Genomic DNA, 12,015 nt, shown 5'->3' with positions numbered 1-12,015 from the left:
AAATGAAAACATTTTTAAAAATAAAAGGTACTCACGCGAGTGTCATATTGTTGCTCGGGTCCAGTCCAACCTCAATAACAGTAGTCCCCTCTATATCCACTTCTTTGCAGGGAGTAGTGTTTCTCCCAGTAACTCTGCAGGCCTGGTAGAACCCGTGCGGCTTCACTCGACCTGAGTCATTACCCACGAAAACCTGCAGCACCACCGGCTCGTTGTGACCTTCCAGCTGAAACAGGGCAACACAATGAAATACTTCAACTGGCCAGCAATGCCTCTTAATTAAAACAAAAAACATCTTATGCAGCTGAATTTGAAGTGAATCTGCTCCCAGTGTTGCTGGAAGCAATCCTAAAGGAGGCAGGATTAAAAAAAAAAAAAAATGCCATCTAGTTTATAAACAAAAGGCTAATATTTTTTATCTTTTGCCATTTGTTCTTCCATTAAAAGACAAGTCAGTCATTTAATAAACAGGTGAAATTACTTTTTTTACTATTATGAATCTTGTATTTTCACCAGGTGGTCAAAGGAAGTGGGGAGCAACGGGTATCCTGATATTCTATCACTGAATCTTTCAGTGTGGAAAGCTGAATGAACAGTCTTTGGGTCACACCACCAAGGTCTCCTTGGCTAAAAACAGCCTTGCCACAGCTAACTGCTGCTGCTTCTCTTCTCTGGTGTTCTGGTTAGAAGGTATGAAAGGTGTGAAGAGCATCTTTCACCACCTGGGTGGTAACCACTTCAGCTTTGCAATACTGTTAGCAAGAAAACGTGAAAATCTGCTCCTGATGGCTGGAATAACCTCCGCTGACCCTGTGCGTTCAGGGTAAGCTTTCTATTGCCAGACAAGTCACTTGACTAAGGTTTGTTTATACAGTTTTAATGTTGTATATTGATTGTAGACTCTCGAGCTCTAAATCACCAAGTATCATTTTTTTTTTCTTTAAAGGGCCACAGAACCTGCTTCTCCTCCTCAGTCTGCTTAAGAGTGATGCACCTGAACGGGTGCCCATCCCAGGTGCTGTCAGAGGACAGCAAGCACCAGATCTCTACTGAACTAGCAACATTTTTACACTGTTTTTTCCCATCTTTAAAACACCCCTGAAAAACCCCAAATAAAACAAAAAGTCCTCTTCTCCTTTACATATTTTTTTTTCCACTAACGCATTTTGTCCATCCAACCCTGGCAGACTTTTATATGCAGGGTATGAACCAGTTTGCCTACTGGTAAAACAAGCTTGAGCTTCCAGGAATTCAGTAACACAAGACTCTTCTCCAAACAGAATTTTCGTCGATGGGTGCTAAAGGGTAACTGGGAAAGGAATTAAAAGGAAATTCAGCTGAACAAAGGCTCATTAAGAAAATTCACATAAATGAGCTCTAGATCACCATAGCAACAGGACTATATGAATGGATTCTTTTCTTATGAAACTTTACTGGATTTCTACATTACTCAGGAGGACTGAGTGAAGTGTTGGAGATGTTTGAACACTGTTGAACAGGACTTTAAAGATAAGTATACTTGTATACTCTGTCAGCAGCAGTCAGCACAAATGGTAAGGGCTGTATCATAAACATTTCTTTGTAGACCTGGTAAATTAGTTTGGATTAAGAACTGTTTTGCTGCTTTCTCAAAGCGGCATAATGAAGAAAAAGTATGAAGGGAAATGTCTTTTATCTTTCTTATTTGTACGATAACAAATATAGTTGCCTACTCGCCCGACCTGCTGGCTGCACTCCTCCCAACACGACCAGGATGCCGTTTGCCTTAGCTCCAGTGAGTGGGCAATGCTGGCCTGTATTCAGCTCAGTGTCTGCTCTCACATCCACACCGTGGTCGCTGCCACACTTGGGATGATGATATTTGTCATCAGTTTTTCTGTTTCAAGTACAGCATCGCTCCTGGCAAGCCTCTCCACTGTTTTTATTAGGAAACCTTCACAAGCACAGTCCTAACGTTCCTCGATTGCTTCCACGAGGATATGTAGCCGTCCTTGCAGACGGATGGATGGCTGAAACCTTTCACGAGGAGAGAGCTCTGTGAGCCCCAGACTCCTGTTAGTTACCTACAGAAATCATCTGCCTAGCGTATTCTCAGCCAGGCAGTCTGTAACAGATACCAGAACATTGTCCCTGAGCTTCCTCCCTCCTCTGATCTCAACAGGACAGTCTCTAATCTCATGCTGGAGGTCTGTGCAGTCAGGGAGCTCCTTATGCTACACGACGTCCTCTCTTCTTTCTAAACAGCCGCGGCACATCCACAGCTGCATTACAGCCAAGTATGCTACCCCACGTCTCTGCAACTCCAGCCAAGTCACAGCCCTGTGACTACGCACGGGAAGAAACAAGACCTGTAAACTCACACTGTGCATTAGTGTGCAGTCACTGGAGAACAGCCCCTGCATGTTCTCCCTTTCGAGCAGGAATGCGAAAGACCTCTTTGTAGCCTTCTTCCTACTGTTTCTCCTCCATTTGTAGCTCCTCCTTCCCTTCTGGGCTTTGGTCCCCATCCTCTGACAAACCCACAGTAAAACCCTCCTCACCAGGCTGGCAAGCCTGACCAACAATTTTTCCCCTCTTTGAGCAAGGTGAATTACATCAGTCATCCTCTTCTACCCTCCACACAAAGGAAGACCAACAAAGCAGCTCAATGCTTGCTGGAGAAACCAGCTCTGCAGACAGGCCCTGAACTCCTGACTGCATCTGCTCTATCCAGATCCCTCCCCTTGAGCAGAAGGCTTGAGGACACCGGTCAGTCCTGTGTGCCCATCATCCCTGCCTCAGAGCAAGTGATCATCAACACCTAAACTTTCAGGCGCCAAAGTCTGCATTTGTTAAGTGTGCATACAACTGCTTCCTCTTTTCTCCCCTCCATTCTCCAGTTCTACTAATCCACGTGTACTTCACTACTGCTAACCATATTGAGCAGTACAACCCCTAAAGTACACCTCAGTCAGAGCCTTATGATTCTAATTGAAAGACAGACATGGGATATGTGGATTCAGATACTTCTTATTATAAAAAACCCAAAAAACAAAACACCCACAACCCCACTTTTTTTTTTTTTTTTTTAAATGAAACCTAGAGTTGTACGTCCTTACCAACAAGGCGTAACAATGACCCACTGTCATCAGCAATCAAACCGTTACAGCACCTCACTATCCTCGTTTTGTATGCTTCAAGTGCCTATTTACACAGTTCATATAACTGCAGTCTAACAGGACACGCACCACAGATATGTATCATTGCCCTGACATAAAGCTTCCTTCCTTCTGTAACTTTGTGATGCAAATAAGACTTCTCCTTACCTGCAAGAAGAGATACAGCACAGTCTCTACAGCAAAGAGGCCGCAAAGCCTCCCGCCTCTTCCAGCTAAAAATAGAGATTCTAGGCCTCTTTGAACTGAGCCAGTTCCCTTTCTGCTAAAGCACCCCTTGGAAAGGAGCCCCCGTATCACCTAACACTAAAGAGCCTACCTTTACAGTCGGAAAGCCTTGCTGTGTCCGGTCTTTCACCGAGCCTCGGCTGCCCTCAGTCAGATAACGAGCCCTGTGCTGGGTTTCTGGCTGTACCACTATCTTCAGCTCCTTCCCCTCGCTCTTGGTCGGATACTGACCACACAACATTGGGGTCTTCTTCCCTCCAGCTCCTTTCTGGTTCTCTGATGCTCTGGGAAGTCAAAGCAGACCATTAAAAAGATGTTGTAAGCAGATTCCCAATAAAAACAAACTAAATCACAGAAAAGCTAAAAAGATAAAGAGTGTGTATTAACGGATAGAAAATGTATAGTTGAGAGCAAACTTTGGAATTCTCTTTCTGACAGAGAAGGAACCTGCAGGATGAAGAGGAACGGTGCTTCCCTGCCTCCTCCATCCAGTGCAAACAGGAACTGCTTTTCAGAGAGTAAACATAAAGGAAGGGAAAAGTAATTAGCATTAAACTATGTTAACAAACAGAAGGCAGCTCATAACCTGCTTTTTCACAGTATATGACATAGCCTGATATTATCTGAATAAGCTGTTTCACTTCTGTAACAAATATACATATGTACACACACACACTGAATGGATTTAAGGTTAAATGATACTTCTTTAAATAGGAAAACAGCCTCATGCCTGTCTCCATCTGAACTTGCATATCTTGCAAATACTAATTTCCGTCCAAACAGATTGATAAATTTATGTTAAAACCAAATTAGTTATTGTAAAAAGCTGGCATAATTGCACCAATTTTAAATCTGTAATGTATGCAAAAAGACTGTTTCTCTCCAGGTGCGTACCTTAAGATGTACTGTATCTTGTGTTCAGTTCCATAATTAAAACCTGAATGAAGAAGCCCTCCAAAGTATATTATCATGCGATCAATTCTGAGTTCACTTCAAAGCACAATGGAAGATAACTCTTGATCTTATACCCAGCAGGTTTGTATCATGAACCTGAAGTCTCTTAGACTCATTTAACACTAGCAAATGTAAGTATGCCATGGCAAGCAGTACAGGCAGAAAAAGGGCTCAAGTAATTTATGCAAATGTAATATTCTTTTTTATTAACAAAAAGGTAGTTTCTAACAGCTAATGACTCTGAAAAAAGCGGTTTAAAATAATAGGAGTGAATTGCTTAAAAAACAAATCCTGTTTCAACATGTATCATATGGAATAATTTATCCAGGATTTTTACTTCTCAGGGAGAAAGGTGAAAGAAATGCTTTTTCTTTAAAATCATTTACTGAGAGCTTTGCCACTGCGTGAGTTTTCCACTGACCTGAACGCTGGGGTAACCCGCAGTGCTCTCTTCCCAATTACCAGATGATTTATCCCAACGTTACCAGCACCCTCCCTAAAACTCCTGCTGTGCAACAAACAGCACAAGGCCACACAACTCCTTCCAAGTCATCCCCCAGCACTTCTCCTACAGAAAGGTCTCCTCCTGCCCCAGGGAAGGTCGGGCACTTTGCCCCTCGATTCCACCACAGCTCACACCCCTGCCAGTCCTATTTGCCACGCTCTTCTTTCTGCTAAGCCTTCCAAAACCTTTTAATACCTGTAACACGGGGCTAAAACAGACACTGCTGAGCTGTTAGGCGAGGTCTGTGCTTTGTATGAATGTCATCCGTGGTTTTCTGTTCGTGAAGGTTAACCACTTCACCACGGGCCGCCCAGCGAGCCTCCAGCTCACCCAGCAGCTCTGCCCTGCGCGCTCATCTTCAACGCAGTAACAGCAGAGAGGCAAGAACGAGATAAAAAACTACTATAAAAAAAAGACTGCGAGCGTACCGTCTTTCTGCCAAGGAGTCCTGATTAGCACACTCTAGTCAAACAGGCTGTTTAAAAAAAAATTAAAAACACTATGTAAAAACATACCTTCTTTTAGGACCATAAAAGGGACAAAATTCTTCAACAGAGCACATAAAAAACCTGCGATACACTAAAACTGTAATTAACACCACTACGTTCCTTGCTTCTGTGCAAATTAAGCAAAAAGGCTAATCCAATTCAAGCTCGTTAGATCCTCCCTTTCTCTATTCTTCCTGTCAGGACATTACTCCAGCGGACCGCTAATTACAAGGAATACACTCACGAACTTTCGGTGAGTATCTCCTCTCTTTCCCACTCAGAACTTTAAATCCCACAGCTACGATCTCTTAGCGTCCCCCAGGGACGGGAGGAGGACCCTTGGGCAACCCCCACGGCACCACTCCCACCAGCGCCGGGGCCCCGGCCGCCAGCCGGGCCGGGCACCGCACCGCCACGGGGAGCGCCGCGTGGGGACACGGCCCACGGGCTGCTCAGCCTGCCCTTGTCAGGCGCCCAAGCTCCGGCGCCGTACATTAACACGGGAGACTGAGGTGTTATCGAAGGGAGGCGTCACGGAGGCAGTCATCAAAATGAAAGTCGCTTTTAACACTCAAAATGCGAAGTTTTAGCAGCGTGGCATTAACACTTCGGCCTCTCCATCACAGCTCTTGTTTTCCTGATAGTACTCTTACAACCCAAATTACCTTAATTGTCGACATACTAATATTTTACACACTGTCATAGTTATGCGAAGAGATGCTGCCTAACAATTATTTTGAAAGCCTTCTGGAAGAAGTAATGGTAGAATTTTGCTTTCGCTAAAAGTAATTAAACAATTACTTTTATTGAGTTAGACGGAAGCTGTTATGAAATCAGGGTTGCTAGCACAGTGTTGCTAAAATTGTAACAGTTGAGGAAGCCTTTTCCATCACAAGTTAGGCATATGGCTGGACGTTGTGGGGAGTCGGGCAAGCAAACGGGGGGGTCTGTGGTTAGGCGTCATGGAGAGGAACTTGGATTGGGGGGGTGGGGAGGAACGGAAGCCAGCAGAAAAGGGTTAAACAAAGAACTCCAGATGAAGAAGAACTTGGACATCGTGCCCCCCCCCAACCACCCCAGAGGACCACTGAGACCAGCTGTAAACGCCAAAGAAGAACCGGGGGAAGGAAAGCGAGTGGGCTTGTTACTTGGCTTGGTTGTGTTGCATTCTTCTTTCTTTGATTTCATGTTTAAACAGAATGGTTACATCTAACATTGTGGTTGCCTCCCAGCTGCCTGTTTTGTGATAAAAAGTAGCGAAGCAGTGGGAAAGTACTGAGAGAGACAGCCTCGGAGAAACCAAGAAAAAGGAGCTGCGCCGGTGCGAAGAGGACTGGAACTCTAAGAAGAAACCCGCCGTTTCGCTCAACCAACGAAATCTCCTGGTTGCTCTCTAAAAAGAAACCCCTGCTAAGGCAAAAGGTGCGCCACTGCGCCCAGCGTTGTATTCTTTGCTCCACCGACTTTGTCCCCAATAAAACTTTTTTTTAATATAGGTGAGCTTGCTTCTCACAACTGGGGGCTCGTGCGGGAGGACAGCCTGAAGGGAAGGCGCGCCCCGCTGAGTTCAGGGGTCTCATCGGTCCCCTCCGGCGCCAGCCGAGGTCGATGGTGACGATCCCAGCGGGGGACTCGTGGGCCAAAGAGGGGGGGTAGGGCTCCCTGGAGACCGCGGCAGCCGTTAAACCTCATGCACAAGTCCCGGGTGGGAACAAAGGACTGTAAGTACCGACCGGGTGGTGGGAAAGGGGGAGGGCTGAAAGAGGGGGGGGGGGGGTGTGAGACACGAGGTGCCAGGTCCGCTAGAAGCTAGGCAGTTGAGTTCCATGGACAATAGGGAGCCAAGGATTGCCACTTCCCACACAGTCCATTAGGGAAAGGCTGAAAAATGGGACAGGGGGCGGGAAAGCCTAGCCCTGGAAAGAAAGGGAACAAGAAATTACCAGGCAGTATTCCATCAGACAGCCTATTAGGAATGAAATCAGCAAACTGGGATAACAGCTCATGTACCAGGGGAAAGAGTAAGATCAAGATGGTGAATTATTGTATATTTGAATGGACTAAAGGACCTATCAGGGAAGATTTGTTGTATTGGCCAAAATATGGATCAGATCAGGATTGGATTTTGTCAAGCTCTTAATATTTATGTTAATTCAAAGGAACCGTTTAATCAAGAAGAGAGTGAATATGCCTCGTGTTGGACGGGGTCGTGGAGAGTTGAGATTTTTAAGCTGAAGCAGAAGGAACAGGTTGAAGAAGATAAAAGAGAGAGGAAGGAAAAGAGATGGGACCCTTTGGATAACCTACCCCCCCCCATATAACCTGGCACAGCCAGAAAATCAAGGGGTGCACCAGGAGGATGCGGGTGAGGAGGCCCCTGTTGTTAATGTCAGACCTGAAACCCGGCAGCAACAAAGGGGGAGGAACCAGTTAAGGGCTCCAGAAAGGGAGCAGGGGGAGGCTCGGGTTTGTCCCTTGTGAGACGTTCCAGTGGCAGGAATTCAAGGGCGGGGGGTAGGATTTGTGGATGTGCCGCTCACTAATGTAGAAGGGAGGGCGTATAAGAAAGAGATGAAGAAGTTATTAGAGGATCCTGTGGGGCTGTCGGAAGAGATTGATCAATTTCTGGGACCCAATATACATACATGGGAGGAGATGCAGTCAAGTATGGGAATCCTTTTTTCCCCTGAAGAGAGACAGATGATCAGAACGGCTGGAATGTGGATATAGGAGAGAGAAAATCAGCAGGGGATACCCGGGGAACAGAAACTCCCCGTAACCCCTCCGCAGTGGAATCAGAATGGACAAGAGGGGAGGAGAGAGATGAGTGGCTACAGGTCATTAATAGTGAAAGGAATCAAAGCAGCAGCCCCGAGAGGACAGAATGCGAGTAAAGCCTTCGATGGTCAGCAGGGGAAGGAGGAAACACCCACTGAGGGGTCAGAATGGTTGAGGTGTGATATTCAACAATATTCAGGAATAGATCCCTCGAGTGTGGCAGGGCAGGAACTACTCAGGGTCAACTTTGTGACTCACTCGTAGCCAGACATCAAGAAATAGCTAGAGAAAACAGATGACTGGCATAGTAAGAGTTTGGATGAACTCCTGAGAGAAGCACAGAAAGTACATGGTAGGAGGGATAAAGAAAAGGCCAGAACTAAAGCTAAAGTTATGACAGCCACGCAAGAAGCTGTTAGAAATAAAAACAGGGCATCTCAGAGGGGAAATTTCAAATTTGAAAGAGGCACAGGAATGAAAGGGAAAGGAGGACCAAGAGAATAGGCACCACCAGCCAGGGAAATTACAAGGGGACGTTTTCACTGTGGGAAGGGGGGGCATTTTAAACAAGAATGCCCCCAGAGAGCACAAGATCTGTTGGTGTTTAAAGAAACCCAAGAGGATGAGGGTGGTAATTGCTAGGGGTGTCAGGGGCTCTATCTCCTGGGGGGTACATCAAAGGAAGAGCCCTTGATACATTTGGAATTAGGACCCCAGGAGGAAAATTACATATTTTTGGTCGACATCGGTGCTAAAAGGACATGTATAACTAGATTACCGTCAGGATGTAAGGAGGAAAAAGATACAACCCAGGTTGTAGGGGCTAAAGGCGAAGGGTTTTCAGTCCCAGTCATAAAGAATGTTTTAATACAAGGGTAAAATCAATATGTTGTTAATGATCTGTTGTTAGTACCAGGGGCAGGATGTAATTTTCTAGGTAGAGACTTACAAGTACAGCTAGGAATAAGCGTGGTGCTGGATGAAGGAAAAATGGTGGTTAAATTACTAGAATTATGGGAGGAGGATGAGAAGGAGGTGAAACCTGAGGCTTGGGCCAAGGAAGGGAATCAGGGAGGGTTGAATATTCCCCCTATTAAAGTAACAATAGAAGCTGAGTCATGCCCTATCAGGGTAAAACAACATAATATACCAAGAGAAGGGAAGGAAGGACTTAAACCAGTGATTGAATCCTTGCTGCAGGACATCACCCCTGAACCTTGTATGTCCCCCCATAACACTCCTATACTTCCAGTAAAGAAAACCGATGGAACTTATCTGCTAGTTCAGAACCTTAGGGAAGAAAATAAGCAAACGAAAAGCCGTTACCCTGTAGTACCTAATCCATGTACGCTGCTGAGCAAGATCCCTCATGATCATGGGTGGTTCAGCGCGACAGATTTGAAGGATGCATTTTGGGCCTGCCCCTTAGCCGTGGAAAGTAGGGACTTATTTGCCTTCGAACGGGAGGATTTGGAAACAGTCAGGAAACAGCAGCTAAGGTAGACTAAGCTACCCCAGGGATTTACGGAGTCCCCAAATCTGTTTGGACAGGCTTTAGAGGAAATATTGCAACAGTTCCAGGCTCCTCCTGGGATCCAGGTCCTACAATATGTGGATGATCTCTTGGTATCTGGATCAACAGAGGAAGCTGTGAGAGCAGCGTCAATTGAATTATTAAATTTCTTAGGGGAAAAGGGCTTAAGAGTGTTTAAAAAGAAGCTACAATTTGTTCAAAAAGAGGTTAAATACTTAGAACATTTGATAAGCGAGGGGAAGCGTAGAATAAACCCTGACAGGATTATGGGAGTAGCTACTTTGCCACTGCCTAAGAGAGAAATTAGAAAATTGCTAGGACTCTTGGGTTATTGTAGGTTGTAGATTGAAGGATATACACAAGCTGTTAGATTTTTATACGAAAAGTTGTTAGAAGAAGGGCCAATCTGTTGGGCAAAGACAGAAAAGAAACAATTAGAGGAGAAAAATAAGTTAATTACCGCTCCGGTACTGGAGCTTCCGTCTTTACACAAACCATTTTACTTGTCTGTAAATGCAGAGAATGGAGTGGCTCATGGAGGGTTGGCTCAGGACTGGGGAGGGCCAAAGAAACCAGTGGCGTTTCTATCAAAACTGTTAGACCCTGTGAGTCGAGGGTGGCCGACCTGTATACAGGCGGAGCTGCCACCGCGATTTTGGTAGAGGAAAGTAGAAAAATAAGGTTTGGAGGTACTATCATTGTGCATACTCCACACTCAGTGAGGAGCGTGTTGACAGACTCAAGGATGTTGAAATACGAAGCAATACTGATGGATCAGATAGATCTCACGTTAGTAACAAATAAAAACGTTAATCCCTCATAATTTCTATATGGGGAGGATGTTCAGGAACCAGAATATGATTGTTTGGATTTTATTAATTATCAAACAAAAATAAGAGAAGATTTATTAGATGAACCTTTGCCCTATGGGGAAAAACTATTTATTTATGGGTCCTCTCAATGCCTAGAAGGGAAAAGAATATCAGGTTATGCAATTGTCAATGGGCAGAAAATGGTAGTGTTAGAAAAAGGGAAATTACCTGCTGGGTGGTCAGCACAAGTCTATGAACTCTATGCTCTGAAACAGGCATTGGTATATTTGAGAGATAAGGAAGGGACAGTGTATACAGACTCACAGTATGCATTTGGAGTGGTCCACACATTTGGAAAAATATGGGCAGAAAGAGGGCTTATAAATACAAAAGGGAAGGATCTAGTACATGAGCAGCTGGTCAGAGAAGTTGTAGAAGCCCTGAAGCTCCCTGCAGAAATTGCGATTGTGCGTGAGAGGACATCAGAGGGGAGCATCGATGGAAACAAGGGGGAATAATTTAGCAGATCAAGCAGCCAGAGAAGCCCAGAGAAGCAGCTACAGAGTCAGCAGCAGCAGTTTTGTTGGTAGTAACACCGGGAGATTATGAGAATTTAGTCCCAAATTTCACAGAACAATAAAATTATATACTTAAGAGGTGAAAAAGATCCAGAAGGAAAATGGACTTTACCAGATGGAAGGCAGATGTTAAACAAAACATTATGACTAGAAATTCTGTCATTAATATGTCAGAAAACACAATGAGGTATGCAAGCACTTTGTGATCATTTTCTTAGACAATATGGGTGTATAGGGATATACACGGTGGCTAAACAACTGGTTGATCGATGTCTGATTTGTCAAAAAGTGAGCAAAAAAGTAATGAGAGGAAACGTGGCTGGGGGACGGGAGCTAGCCGTACAAAGCCTCCAGGTAGACTTCACAGAGCTACTTCAAATACAAGGGTGGGAGTATTTGTTGGTGTTAGCTGATCACTTAACTCACTGGGTGGAAGCAATCCCCACGCCAAGGGCAATGGCAAGCATGGTGTCCAAGGTGGTTTTGGAAAACATTATCCCCAGCTATGGATTAATAGAAAGAACAGACTTGGACAGAGGAACACATTTCACTTCAAAAATTATACAACAACTATCTGAAGCCTTAGGGATCGAATGGGTGTGGCATACCCTATGGCATCCTCGGAGTTCTGGAAGAGGAGAAAGAATGAATCAAACTTCAAAACAAACCTTGACTAAGTTAATGATTGAGACTCAGGTGTCTTGGATTAAATGCCTGCCCTTGGCCTTATTAAGGATCAATACTGAGCCATGAGCAGACCTGGGAATTTCTCCCTATGAAATGATGTCTGGATTACCAGATACGAGTAATGACAGGGATAGTGTCACCCCTGAAGTAGGAGATCAGTATGTAAGAAAGTATGTTATAACAACAGCTAACACTTTAACAAAACTAAGAAAGGAAGGGCTTCTGCCTCAAACACCACCATTGGATTTGAATATCCACAATGTAAAACCAGGTGATTGGGCATTGATAAAAGTGTG

General features: G+C 44.7%; 1 protein-coding gene across 1 annotated transcript in view; it reads right to left on the bottom strand.

Moving 5' to 3' along the window:
• The window catches only part of NFAT5 (nuclear factor of activated T cells 5), an 80,978-nt gene that overhangs the window by 23,688 nt on the left and 45,275 nt on the right, over positions 1–12,015 (bottom strand). The window contains 2 exon segments of the mRNA XM_042797689.1: positions 36–226; positions 3,475–3,667. Of these exon segments, the coding sequence (XP_042653623.1) occupies positions 36–226; positions 3,475–3,667 (384 nt within the window).

Source organism: Tyto alba, unplaced genomic scaffold, assembly GCF_018691265.1.
Source record: "Tyto alba isolate M040663 unplaced genomic scaffold, T.alba_DEE_v4.0 Super-Scaffold_26, whole genome shotgun sequence".
Classification (NCBI taxonomy): Eukaryota; Metazoa; Chordata; class Aves; order Strigiformes; family Tytonidae; genus Tyto; species Tyto alba.
Note: the sequence above shows the minus strand (reverse complement) of the source record. Positions and strands in the feature narration are given on the sequence as shown.